General features: G+C 34.2%; 1 protein-coding gene across 5 annotated transcripts in view; it reads right to left on the bottom strand.

The window, feature by feature from the left end:
• The window catches only part of RGS7 (regulator of G protein signaling 7), a gene marked incomplete at its 3' end in the record, with an annotated part of 607621 nt that overhangs the window by 15053 nt on the left and 577766 nt on the right, over positions 1–14802 (bottom strand). For 4 of the 5 annotated variants that reach the window (XM_079925792.1, XM_079925793.1, XM_079925794.1 and 1 more), the window contains 4 exons: positions 14182–14292; positions 12817–12942; positions 7545–7731; positions 4625–4714 (listed from right to left, as the gene is read on the bottom strand). In XM_079925792.1, the coding sequence (XP_079781918.1) occupies positions 4625–4714; positions 7545–7731; positions 12817–12942; positions 14182–14292 (514 nt within the window). Of the gene's footprint in view, positions 1–2209; positions 2285–3021; positions 3076–4624; positions 4715–7544; positions 7732–12816; positions 12943–14181; positions 14293–14802 lie in introns of those variants that run through there. The other variant, XM_079925796.1, reaches the window with a different exon arrangement.

Raw genomic sequence — 14802 nt, 5'->3', positions numbered from 1 at the left:
GCCAGGTTATAAAAATAACTGTGCTGAAATGTAAATAAACTTCTACAAATAAACACTAATGGAAATGGACTCAGATTCCAGAGGAGGTTATCATCAAGTGGATTTATCTGTCTTCTACCGTTGGAAGAGCAAGGTGATCAGTGTAGAAAGAAAGAATTTGGGAACAAAATAAATTTGGGGTTAGTGCTAGCTCCTTAACTAACTGTATGATTCTGGGAAAATTAAGTAACTCCTCTGACCTTTCAGTGTTCTCATCTGTAAAATGGGTAAAATAATGAGTATTATATTACCTAACTTGTAGGTTCAGATTAAATTAAATTAGATAATATAAAGTGCCTAGTACAGAGCCTGGCACATGGCAGGCACTCAGTGAATGTGAGTTATTATCATTATCTCACTTTTCCTAGTTCCCTTTAAAGTTTACACACTTATTTACCTGTAATTCCCCAAGTCCATTTCTTTCTTGGATACTCTATGTTGTAGCCTCCCCGTATTTACTGGAGCAACCTGCACATAGAACTCTTTTAAAATGTTTATTTAAACTGTGTCTTTCCTCCATTATGTCTATCTGATAATAAAATCACTCATTCTTTATCTTGTGTTAAAATCATTTTATTGATCCTATAAAGGTATTCCATAAAATGTATTATGTTAAGTACTTAGGATGGCTAACACAACTTCTGACCCTAAAAGTAATCATATTATGGAGGAACACTGAACCAAGGGGAAATAAAAAAATAAATGAAAATAGAAAGTTAAAGGGAACTTTAAATAGAAATTAACCATCATAAGACAATGATATACAGTTAATATTTAAAATTTTTGTATATAAATAATTTTCAGGATGGAAATTTATTTCTCATAACTAATTAAATAAATGTTATCATTCATAATCTACTGAGGAAATCAGAGAGTCTTTCTAATTTTCTTACTCCATTTCTTTAGAGTACTACCAAAATAAAATATTCAATAAAAACATTACTTTTTATTTTCCTGGATGGAAAAGGATTAACCCTAAACAATTGTGTCTGAAGGTTATCTGAAATTTATCAGTATGTTGTGTGTATATATGTGTTATGGTATGAATGTTACTCAACTTCTCTTTTCAGTAATCCCAGCCTTTTTTCCCCCTTCTTCTTAAAAGGATGGTTGCCTTTCTTGGCCTAATGAAATCCTATTTATCCAGTTAAATGTAACTTCTTCTGGGAATTCTCACATTACCCATGGACCCTCCCTATCCACCCTAATACAAGTTGAAATAGTTTATCTTTCTCCTGCACAACATAACATTTTGTCTATATCATTATGTACCTTAGCAATTGAGGTCTTTTTCCTAAGACATAGCAATGTCTGCAGTATAGTTGGCACTTGGCATATAAATTTTGGTTGAAGGTGTAGATGATTAATTCTCTCTTTCCTTATTTCCTACTTATCCTTTCTTAAAGTTTGCAATGAGTTACAATGTGGTACTACTTTAAGAATTGGGGAAGTTGGTGAGATTTGGGGATGGTGTTGGAGGAAAGACAACCATTTTGCTTCCCCTTTCCATATTCCTTAATTTGCATTATATGTTTTTAATTATATTACAGAAATTTCCAATCCAATCTCAAGAACAATATTCTGTCAGCGTTATGTCAGAAAAGAATGAATTTGAAACAATTCTTAAACAATACACAGAACACTGTGCAACATCCTGTGGCGACTTCCTCCAGCAAAATCTTGAGGCATTTCTTTAGCATTGTCTTTATCTTCCCATGGTGACTTATGAGGCATGCTTAAGAAAATTTTATATTAAAGGTCAGAGACTCCAAAAGATCCAGCCAAAATTTTGGGAAGTTTATAGTGTGATTAATTCCTGGAGTCCTTCATTTTCCAGCCCTTTAATTTGTGCAATCACATTGAGTGTTCAAAGTATACACTGCTTTTTAAAATCTTTCAAATACTCTGGGCACAGCCACAACTAGGAATTCATAAAAAGAACTGATTAACATTCCCCACCGAAAGGATCCTTGAAGGAAACTAAAAACAAAAAACATATTTTTGCTGAATCCAATTTGCTTACATTTCAACACACATAACTCCACTTAACTGGCCATCACAGCAAAAGCCACAACACACACCCACAGCAGCAGCAGCATGGAGCTGACCACACAACTCAACAGACAATGCAGACAAACTTGAGTATAAACCAAGATTTTTCTACCTCTTTTCATAACAGGTTAGTGCTGGCCCTCAGTGTTGGTGTACAGTTTTTATGGCATGGGAAAATAGGGATGTTTCTGCCCTATAAAAATAAATGTGTTGAAGGCTTTAGTTTGAGCTTACACAATGTTAGAAAGTTCCAAAGGCACTGGCACAATATCAAAAAAAGAAAAAAAAAAAAAAGAATCCCACAAACAAATATATCACTTATGCACATGGAAAGATGCTAAGAAAACACTGGTAGGGAAACTACTGGTTTCCTGGATGATTTATGCAATAGTTTTCAATACCTTCCTGAAAAATAAAGAATAAGAAAGGCATGCTAGTGGGTCTTTGGTGGGGCATATATTGTTGCCGACCCCCATTCATACTGAGTCTGGCTTTAAACTGTTCAATAAGTCATTTTCTCCCTGCAAAAGTAGAAAGCACAGAACCCTCATTGTTCTTAACCTTTTAAGCCTTAGGAAGAGCTAAGGGAAAGAGTATAGAAATGCATGCACTATCTTTAATGAAGAAAGAGATACATAGAATAAAAATTAAAATATAAAGAACAGTTTCTTCATTTTATGTATCATAATACACATTTCTTTCCAAGCCTTAGTTTGATACATATAGATTTTCACGTGTGATATCTTATCTACTCCAGAAAGTGCTGGGACAGAAAGATAAGTAGGAAGCAGGAAATTCTGAATTTGAATAAAGGCAATAAATACCTTTGCTGTTACATCAAAGGATGCAAGGTGGAAGATGGGGCTTGAAACTGGGAATGTTTCCCAATTGGACTTAATGATTTGTAATTCCTTAAAAATTAAAACTTACCACATTCTGTGCAAAGTTTTCAAAAGATGTTCTGCGATCCATTGAGTATTCCGACTTACATGTGTGGGGTTGGGTGGGGCAAAGGAACAAAGAGAGAGAGAGAAGAAAGAAAGGAAAGAAAGAAAGAAAGAAAGAAGGAAAGAAAGGAAGGAAGGAAGGAAGGAAGGAAGGAAGGAAGGAAGGAAGAAAGAAAAGAACAAAAGAAATAATGAGAAGAAGGAAGGAAGGAAGGAAGAAAGAAAGAAATAAAGAAAGAAAAAGAAAGAAAGAAAAACAGCAGAAAAAGACAGGATGATGAAATGATGCAACACCAAATTCATGTTCTAAATCATAGGGATCAGGAAGACAGGAGAGTTGCCGCAGAAGGCCATGTCACAGGACATGGGCTCTGTTTGCATTAGTGCTTTTAATTTTAACACCAAAATTCTTCTTGTGCAAACAAAATAGTGTGATTTCAAGCAAATCAAATTACACTAAAATGAAGTAGATATGTTAAGGTTTTATGCCAACATTTTCAAAGCCTAAATGTTTGAAAATCTAGTGGCTTAACTTCAGAATTTCCTCATAATTTTCTACTGGAACTAAATTTCTGTTGATAACATCATTAATTCTGTAGAGCATTGCTGTCCAGTAGAACTTTCTGAAAGCATGGAAATTTCATTCTATACTAACTAATATTTCAGAAGTCTTTAGCTGTGGCCGTTGAGTATTAGAAATTTGAGTAGAATTTTATGTAACCTTAACTAATTTAAATTTAAACAGCTCCATGTGGCTAGTGGTTGCTGTACTGGACAGTGCAACTACAGAGTATCTATTTCCCATTGCAAAGTCAATGGACTCTGAAAAATACCATTAGCTTAAATGATGATCATGAATTACACAATTATAATTTCATCTCAGAATTTCAAGAAGCTATGGACTATTTTAACATTACAAAATAATGAATGATGTTGATGTTTACATCCAGATTTTCCATTCCCTGTTATACTGGTTATAGAAGGTGTTATTTACAGTGAGACTTTGATTATAAACATTAATTGAACAATGTAGCCTATTGCAGCTCTTCGAAAATGTGCTTGGCTATCATCTTAGGTATGAAACCTCATCGTAGGGACACTAAGTGACTCAGAATAAATGCCAAATGAAAATATGTGGAAGCAAACATTACTGCATTTTGGCAAGTATCATTGAAAACAATGAGTTATGGAGCATATGGCCCAAAACATACATTCTAGCTTACTGGACAAGGAAAACCCTCTTTAAGTTTTTGATCTGATGACATTGTTCTTTTCCTTTCTTTATTGTAATTTTTTATTTCCTTAAACTGGCATACAGAAGACTAACATGAAACATGAAAACGGTGTCTAAACAACTTTGTAAAGCATGAACATCTGCAGAAACAAACAAACAAAGAAGAAAATAAGCAATCAACAAACAGAAACCCATACAACTTAAATGGCCCTTATAAAATGCAAAGGTTTGGGGGAGGGTCTTGGAGTATATTCACTTACCATTTGTCCAATACTGTGGGCCCAGCAGAGGTAACTACTCCAAATAACTACAACTGAGAACTAGGTCAAAAGAATTCACAAAGAACCAATACCTTTTTCTTTGCCTGTAGAAGCTCTTGATAGGCACTGGATCTTATAAAACGTGGGTATGAATCACTTTTCATCAGTTTGTAAATGTGCTCCTAAAAAGAAATAATGGTTGAGGTGCTTCCTTATTATTTCTCAGGAAAAATCAAGTACTGTGATAAGAATACAACATTTGGTTCAAAAACAAATCTGGAAGCAGCTAAAAATAATAATGATAATGCTGATGAGAATACCTTATATGCTTATAGAACATTTAGACTTTCAAATTTATTATTTTATTCAAGGATCAATGTTTAAACTGGTTTGGGAGCTAAACCACAACCAGTCCTTAAAAAAAAAATGGAATTTAGTTAGCAGATTGTCATGAAGTAATTTCAAATCAAGTTTTTGATTTACATAGATCATTTAAGAATATAAATAAATCTGCTGTCTCTTAAGATTACTCCAGGCCAAAAGACAATGATGTGAAGTCAAGATTCAATAATCATTCTAGAAGCCTTTGGCATTTATATGTAGTTGGAGGGTGCAGACTTCCCAAATGAATCATTTGTTTGGTGAAAACTGTCATCTACATCCACTTTAGGCCAGAGCACAAGTCCAAAAATAAATTTTGTGATATTTAATTGCTAAACCTCCCAATTTGTGTGCATGTTTTGACTTATTCATAGATAGATTAGGTAAATATTTGATAATCCTAGTCAATCTGCAATGTTCTGTTTTGATGATGAATATTGGTAGATAAAGAAGAAAAAAATGTATCCATCCAATTCAGTGTTGGCCCAATCTAGGGAGATTCTGCTTTGGCTTATTGCACTCTAGGGGAGCATAAATGCTCCTTGTTCATTCCAGTCTGTTAGACACGGAGTTTTGAACAACTTGAGAGTGTCCGGAATGTCCCAGTCTCTTCTTGTTTGGAGAAAATATATATTTTAAGAAATGACTCAGTTTCCCTGGTCTTAAACACACCAGCGATAATTTGTAGTTACTGTGAATCCACTTACAGACGTTCTGGATTAAGTCTCAATATCTAGTCTAAGGTTCATCTCCAAAAATATGGTACATTTGGAACTGCATCAGAATTTGTTGTTGGAAAAGTGAGGCAATGTCTTATTTAGAAGTCAATCATTTTGGGATTCAGATGTTATGTTGCTCAAGATCTACCACTTATAAAATGTAAATTTTGACCACTTTATTCATTTCTCTGAGTCTAAATTTTCTAATCTATAAAATAGAGTTATTGTCAGGATTAGAGGAATGACAAATGTTTAGCAAAGTATAAGGGTATGCCTAGTAAGTGCTCAAATATGCTTGAGTATATGCCAGGTACACTTCTAAGTGCTTGCCTATATTAGTTAATTATATCCTCACAAAACCTCAACAAGGTTGGTAACCATTGTTATATCTATTTTAAATATGAAGAAACTGAAGCATGAAGAAGTGAAGTACTTGCAATAGGTCACAGAGCAAAGCTCAGACTAAAACCCAGGCAATTTGGCTCCAGAATCTGCTTTCTTATTACATTGTATCTCTTCTTAAAAAGCAGCAGGAAATTCTATTATTATATTTTTGAATATATGGTTTAAAAGCCTACAAAAAGCTGGAATTAAATATCTGAGGTTGATTGAAAAAAGAAGGCTACGGTCAGGTAGTAGTGTTTTCTATAGAAAATCATGCCTTTTCCTTTTATTGAAGACCCAATAAGCAAGAATATTCTTCAATGACAAAGATAACAAAGAAATGTTCTTTTTAATATTAAGATTTGGGGAAGGTAATTTCAAATATTTTACACGCTGTTGGCTCCAGAAAAATGCTTGAAAGTTTATCTTGAACCGCAAGAAAGAAAAACCAGCAGAGAAATAAGCAACAGAGCCAGAATTTTCATCCTGCTCTCTCTCATGTGTCTCCATAGAATGTAATTATTTCCACATAGAAGACCATAGCAGAGTCAGGGCGAATGAATGGGTTTTTGGTTGGCTGTTTCAACTTGTGTTAGTTTTCTGCACAGTGGCTCATTTCTTTTTAAACCAAAGCAAAGGATAAATATATTTTCTACCGAGAGTAAAAATAAGAAAGGAAATTTGTGTACCTTATTCTTCATCTTCTATATCTTGTTTTAGTAATGTAGTTATTTAAAAAACAAGATACTTTCTAGAGCTAACATTCTTCTCTAAAAGAGGTTTTAAGAAATTATGAAGCATGCATGTTCTGGTTTAAAAGCTAATTTCAACATATCATTAGGAAATAATATCCTCTCATTTCATGTTTATTTTTCCTATTGAGCACAATATTTTTTTAGAAAAAGTAGAAATTCAAATTGCTTCTAAGGAGGCAATTACACCCAGTTTGAGAAAAAAAGAAAAAACACATAAAAATTTGTCTTAGGATGTTAATAGTAATATCAATTTCCTTTTCTCTTCTTTTTGCAGACTAAAAAAGTAACTTGGAAAAATAATAAATGCCTAAATTTACTATTTCATTTTATCATCAGAGACAAAAGTGGTTTGAATTTTACATAACTTCAAGCTAATTTAGTTTAGTTCTGACTATCCATAATAATAAATTATTTAGGAATGTCAGAATCTTAGAATCTCCTCATTGGAAGACAAGTTAAAGAGTTCAAATACATGTTACTGAGGTGACAAAGTAGAAAATAAAGTAAAAAGTTTTCAAATATTTAAAATATTTCCCTTCAAGAAATTTTCTTGTAAAAACATTCAAATTTACAAAAATTCCCAGGCTTTAAAAACTCATTTTAAAGCATCTCTGTTTTCTTTTAGATCAATTAGTTATTTTACATACAGTTACCTAAATTGAAAATATTAAATATAGCCACCAATTATAATGAAAATAAAACAAAAGTATTCCAACTTTCAACTTCTCAGGAGAACATTTGTGACGCAATGTGAGGCCCATCCATGTACCAACCTGAGCATCTTCAAATGTGTATCGCCCGGGCTCCTTCACATTCTGTGTGGTTTTGTCATAGCTCTTAGAATCCAAGTTAATAGCACTGGGGGCTCCTGGAGCCAGAAATTCTTGCCATATTTCCTGAACTCGAGAGGGGACTTCTCTAATAGGCCTTTTCTTCAAGTCCTCCACTGCTAGCCAGAATCTATGCAAAATGTGACACCAAGCATTTACTCCAATGCCTCATAATCCGAAAATTCTTAAATTATTGACCTATCATTCAATTCACAATGAAGCATAATAATGAACTCATTTTCTCTGAAGGCTTCCAGAAACAGGTCTTTACCGATTTTTTTAATTAGTCGTATTCAAAGATATAACATTTGGGGAAAGGAAATCTTGAAAACTATCTCTTTTAGATGTTCTCTGTTAGAAACAGATCTGCCAGGGTCCTGATTCTGTACAACCTTAAATTTTACTGAAACAAAGGAGCATTGCTAAAGAACCATTTATTAGAAAGGAAGAGGAGTTTGAAGGGCATTAAGGGGAGTGACGTGGATCATCTGATTGCGGGGGATAAAGTATGCCACATATTCTATCTTTTGGATCTTTTGTCCATTTGAGCAATGAGGGTTAGTATGGAGAGGATTTTCTGCTCTACCAGGTAAGGGAATTACAGTGAAGCTTTACTGGGATTAAAAGAGGCCTGGACACAGATTAGAAAATGCCCTAGCTGGAGAAATCAGGGCAAATAACTAATTTTAGGCGATTTAATTCAGGGAGTTATGAAATGACAGAAGCAGCAAGCTTTCACATGTAATTGTTCAAAAGGCTTAAATTTGCAGAGACATTATAACAATTCAGAAGTTCTGGAAAAAATAATACTGACTCACTGCTAAATATAAAAATATATTTGATATGCTTCTGTATAGAATATAGTATATTCTGAAAGGAAAGAACACCAGAACATGTTTTGCTTGATAAAAGCAAATAGCAAAGTCTAATAAGAAGTCACATTCTATTAATGGGTTTCATTTTTTAAAATTTTGCTCTATATTATGTCTTTTTGGTTAGACCTAGAAATGATGACAAAATGAATATGTATATAACACATCATATAGTGTTTTTAAATTAAAAAAAGATACCTGAAAAAGGAAGTACTAGATCTATGTTATCCTCAACAGGGGCCAGATGTGATCATGAAATGGAAAAGATGACAACAGAGGTGAAGGTCACTACAGGCTACAGAGTCTTAAGAAAGGTAGAAGGGGATAAGCAGTACCTTCATAACTATTACGTTTTAACTTGCGGATTAATGAAAGTTCAAAAATAAGTAATAAAGTAGTTGAGCTACAATTAGAATATCAAATATTACTCAACCTAGTAATTTTCCAGTTTCTAGATACCATTTTCCTGTAGATAGATAACAGTAGATAATCCAACATGAACAATGCTTTAAACATAAAACTACCATGGGTTGCTTTCAGAAGTGAAAGGTCAAGACCATTTCCTTTTAAAATACAGGTTCTGACACTGTGCAATCTAATAGGAAGGCTAGGTGCAATCTGAGGGAGCATAAGTGTTATAATTCATGCTCATTCAGGTTCATTTCAGCACTCTTTGAACACACAGATAAAAAGAATGTCTTTGTCCTTGAACTAGCAAAGATACACCATTCAAATGGCCATAATACAAGGAAGCACATGAGAGATTCTCAAGGAATAGCACAAACCAGATAGTCTGGGAATGCAGAGCAGGAAGGAGCCCCTCTGCTGGGGCAAGTACTGGGTTGGAAAAGGGAGTTCTAGGAAGGCTGTACAGGTGCAGTGACATCTTAAATAGACTTGAAATTACGGGTGAAATATCAAAGGGTAGAGGAGGTAATACTAAGAGCATCTACACTGACAAGTAAGTGCAGGCAATATTCTAAGTGATTTAGCTATATTAATTCATGCAATCCCTACAACTTTATAGAGTATGTGTTAATATTTCCCCCACTTTAGAGAAAACTGAAGATATGAAGGATAAGTCACTTATTTAAGTTACCCACTGTGAGTGCCACAGCTATGGTTTGCCCCCAGATCTGCAGCAGATGACATGCTCAAAACCACTCTCTTGAATGCCTCCTTAAAAGTATCACTGCCTTTCTTATCCTCAGCATAGTCATTGTAATAATTAGTAGAATGTAAAGGGCACTGGCTATTTATTATAGCCCCTTATTATATGGTAGCTGGACTATGAGGAATTATCTTAATGTCTTCGAGCCTTGATTTTGTCATCAGTAAAATGGAATGCTAATGCCTATCTCACTGGGTTTCCATTAGATTAAATGAGATAAATTATGTAAAGGGCACTTTTGAAGTGCTTGACATATTTTTAGGCACTCATATAACATTCATATTATTACATTTACTTAGTACTTACTCTGCTTTACCTGAAAAAGGAATGAGCAAAAATACACCAAGCGAGAGCAGAAGTTATATTTGAGGAATAAGTACTTATCAATAAGCAGTTTTTCTTGACTATTGTTTCTGTCTCAATACTAGAAGAAAATGCTCATATGAGTGTCACACTTCCCTAAATAGCAGATGCTAAATAAGATGCATTGAGACTTAGTTAGGTGTAATTAGCCCTGCTGGCTAACTTGACTGTTTTGTCTCCCTCGGTCTGTGACACCAGATACCTAGGCAGAAGCAGGGGGTTCAGGTTGGGGGAGCAGTGGACAGAAGCTTGGTATTGGATTATAGAAAGCCTAGGATGCCAATGATTGTAATCTGATTCTGAAAGATGCTTAACTTCTTCCAGTCATATTTTGCTTGCCTGTAAAATGGGGCAAGAATATTTACATTTCATTTCTGAAGTTATGATTAGATGAATGATAATCAGAAATAATAAATACAAAATACAGCATGGCATACTTATAAAAGTAGTGAATATGAAGCATATTATGGCATATAGAAGGTATTCAAGAATTATATCTATATTTATCAATCCTTAGTATGGAAACATATAACAAGCTTATGGTATATACTCAAGAAATATATATGTGACTATATATGAAATATATAATATTTCATTTTTAATTTTACTTTGTTTTTATTTCAACATAACATGCAGTAAAAAAAATTAACAGGATTTATTAGCATTTACAATGCTTACAAAGAAAAAGGACTCTAAAAGCAATTTAGTTCAGATTTAAGAAATTGCTCTAATTAAACACTTATAATAAATCTATTTCCAAATGATCAGTTTAGCCCAAAATTTAAGATAGCATTTGGTAGATATTTATGTCTGCTATGTGCAATATTTTTATATAACCTCTGATTCTTGGGATATCCAGCCCCTGTTTTCCTAACACAGCAGGAAAAGACATATACATGTGGCCATTTAAATTGAAGAAATGGAGTAAGGGAGATCCTAGACTGCAAAAACATATGCAAGCATTTACCTTTTCCAGAACTAAACGCTTCTTCCATAAAAATATTAAATATCTAAGCCCTATAGAACTAGGGCCGGGACTACTTCAAATTAACTATTCTGTATTTTTAAAATTTAGGACAGAAAGCCTTTTGGATGATATTTATACATTTTCACACAATGAAATATGTAATCTTTCTTATATGCAATTACTTATCAGGCAATCTAGTGTGGCATAGAATTACTGAGATAAGAAATAGTTAAGGCACGGATTAAGAAAACAGCAGTGATTCAATTTCATTCATGAAACAGAGTTTGCACACGCTATTCCTTTTGCCCCAAACTTCTTCCCTCTTCCTTTTTTGCCTGGTTATCTCCTTATCATCCAAGCCTAGAAGCTGTTTCTCTCAGGATGCCTTTACTGATCTCTACCTCTGGGTTTGCCATTCCTCTGTATTTCTCTGATCTAATACCCATGATTTTGTGTTGTGATCTGTTTTCTTCTCTGTATTCACCACTAGGCTGTACTTTTATTAAGAGCAGGAAGGATGTTTATTTGATTAGGTGATACTGGTGGGGCACTGTTTATTTATTTCTTCATCATGAAACCCATGATGTCAGCATTTTTTCAAAAACTTAGAGAATTAGAGGAAACTCCACCTCCCCATCCACTAAAAGGCTAAAAATAGACTTTATCTCTGCTTTATTTTTATTCATTCTTGTACTCAATAATTGATAATGTGACCTCAGGATAGAAAATATTATTTAGTAGGTCCAATAAAAATCCTTAGCAACTGAAGACCTTGTGAAAGCCCTGTCAAACAAGTGTTCTCATAAACTTGAAAGAGAATAGGAAGCTGCATCCCAACCATCCATGACAGGCATGCACATATAATTAAATTCCTCCAGACTCTGTCTGTGGTCAACTTGCTTAATCCATGGGACATCTGTCAAAATTTTATGTATTTCTGAATGGTTTGGTATTGGTATCTGTTAAATCTCCTGTAAAGAATGTGACATTTCTGGAGCTGCTTAGTTCCAGTGAAAACAAATGAATGCTGATGCCTTTCTGTAAATGAATTTCCCAGGACTGCACAAGTCATGAGAAAGTAAATTAGGATGTTAAGTTTCAAAAGAATAATGAATGAAAGAGCTTGTAGAAAAACCATTTTATGTAGTGGAAAGTTATCACTCACTTCAGTGATCTTAGAGCCATTAAAATCTATTCCAATGTCTCACATTTAAAATTTCAATTTCCAGGTGCCTCAAGTCAGAAAAGTTTCAAAAATATGTAAGGATGCTGTTTACAACAGATGGGAAGGATGCACACCCCTCCAGCAGGGCTCAGTGAGGTGCTGCTCTCAACTGCCCTGAGGCTGTATTTAAGTGTACAAAGTAAATGCACTCCATAGTCTTGTTTCAAGTTTTACAGAAGCACTCAATCTCTTTTTCTAGATCTTACTTGAGATGCAATCTACAAAGAAGACCAATATTGATAAATAGGTGATATTTTAATTAAACTGCATAAATATTATCAATGATTCCACACTTTGCCAAATACTAGTCTAAGTGTTACACTTCTTTATGCAGGCCATTTCAAATGCATCAGATTTACATAGGTAAAAGATCAGGAGACAGTGTAAAATAAACCTTTATGAGGAAGTGATAATGTTGGACAAAGTGCTTTGCCTTCATTACTTCTTCCATTACTTCTTCATTTTCTTCTTCCATCAGGAGGCAGAAATTCAATGGGCCCGTATCATCATCATGATGTTGGTGGGATAGTAACTGGTCTATCAAGTGCAAAATAACCAGACTCATCACAGGTAGGTCTCTCTTGCATATAGTATAAGAGTCAAACAACATGGTTTACCTTAAGTTTTCTGAGCTGAATTCTGACTCTAGAAATTTAAGGAACTGTTCTCTCCCAACTGGATCTTTCAATGCTTCATCCATGCCAAAACCCCATCGTTTTACCCTCTGCTGGCTTGGTTCTTTGCTATAGGAGATAAAACAAAGCCAAATATATTCCCTTTCATTACAAATTCTATCTTCTGCTATATTTCCCCTCAAAATCATATATGATTTTAATTTCCCATCTTTAGCATATTTTTCAGAAAAAAAATCTGATTGATGGATTTGCATGAAATTATCATGAGATGAAATTTAGGCATTAATAATAAAGTTTAATGTTTATTAAGCATTAGATATAAAGAGATGGATTTTCTCTTCTAGATTTTTTCAGCAACTTTATGAGACAGATCCTATTATAATTCTTATTTTAGAAATGAAGAAATTGAGGCAGGAAGAGGGTTATAACTTGCCAATGTTGAACAGGTAATATTCCAGACATTCTGACCCCAGAGCTCAATTTCTTAACCACTACACAATGAAGTCTCATGGTGGCAGGTTGTATTGGAGGAAAATACATTGAGACTCAAAAGACTTAAATCCTGGTTTATGACTCTGCTGTTGATTAAATGTGTGACCTAGTCCTGGTTGAGTCACAACATTTTGGGGTTCCAACTTTCACATGTATAAAATCTAGAATTCAACGGATGAAGAAATCTGTACTTGTCAAGCATTTAAGAACCACTGGATGGAAGAGAAGGTCCATAAATGCATTCTAGAGGAGTACTACAGAATACTAAATCCTCACTCTGTAAAGGGGTATGCAATGATCTTTTTATGACTCCATCAAGGTTGATGATATAATTCTTCCCTTATATAGCTGATGAAAGAAACCAGGGAGTCTTAAACTGTGCTTTGGTTTTCTTAAGAGGTCAGTCTCTTGTCAGTTTCTCTTAGAGTGTTTATGGTAAATTCATTTTGTTTTAAAATTGAATTTATAAAGGCATACTTGTATTGGGCTTAAGTAACTATGGATGTAGCATTCATTTTACTTGAGTAGATGGGCTTTTGTGGCTATGCAGATTTTCAAGGAAGCTAAAAACAATGAGCTAAATTTTAAGAACTAAAGACCCTAACTCTGACTAGTCTTCCTTGAACCGCTTGCACCTCTAATTTTTTGTGCCATTCTTTCTGGAAATGCAAATCTAATATAAATGCAAATATCTAATGTTCAAAAACCATTACCTTGAACAAGAGCTTTATATCATGGCTAATGTAGGCACAGAGTAAAATTACTTTTACAATTAGTCAGCCATAAGATCCTTCCTATTTCAATCAAACCCTGAAATAAGTGAAATATTTGGAAGGAAGAGAAAATGTCACTTACCTTGCTTCAAGTTCCCAGAAGGTAGTATCATCAGACAACCATGGGTTAGAAGGGTCAGGTGGCACAAGAAATGGGTCATATTCTACATACTGTTCCGTGTAACTTAGCAGACTCGAGAGAAAGAAACATTTTCATTTTCCTTAGTTTTCTGTCTGAGGTTTTATCTGATCTTTGTAAGGGACACAATACAAAAACATCTGGCCAAGGAATCCTTGCTTGCTTATAGAATGAAATCCAATAGCAGTTTTCATATTTCAATAACTTTAATGCATCAACTTATTGTGCTTCTTGGAAGACAAATATGGCTAAGGATTCCATCTCTTCCCATGCCTAAGCTATATGAATTAATATCCCTCCATTAAAATGAGGCAAAATGGAAGAGGTCACTGTGTAAAAGGAAGTGCTAAAGGTCAGTTCCAATCCTTGGTCAACTAGCCCACCCACAGCACAACAGAGAAGTTTAGCTCAACTTGGAGAAGGGGTTAAATGGAAATTTTTTGTCAAAAGTATTTACAGGAATTAGGTAAAGGGGGAATCACTGACAACAAGTTTTTGAAAAAAAATCTGTATCTAAAAAAAACCTAAAGGGAAAAAGGAGAGGAAAAAAGTTGGAGAGGTAAG

This window comes from Stenella coeruleoalba (genome assembly GCF_951394435.1).
Source record: "Stenella coeruleoalba genome assembly, chromosome: 1".
Classification (NCBI taxonomy): domain Eukaryota; kingdom Metazoa; phylum Chordata; class Mammalia; order Artiodactyla; family Delphinidae; genus Stenella; species Stenella coeruleoalba.
The sequence above is the reverse complement of the archived record's forward strand: the minus strand, read 5'-3'. Positions and strand labels throughout refer to the sequence as shown.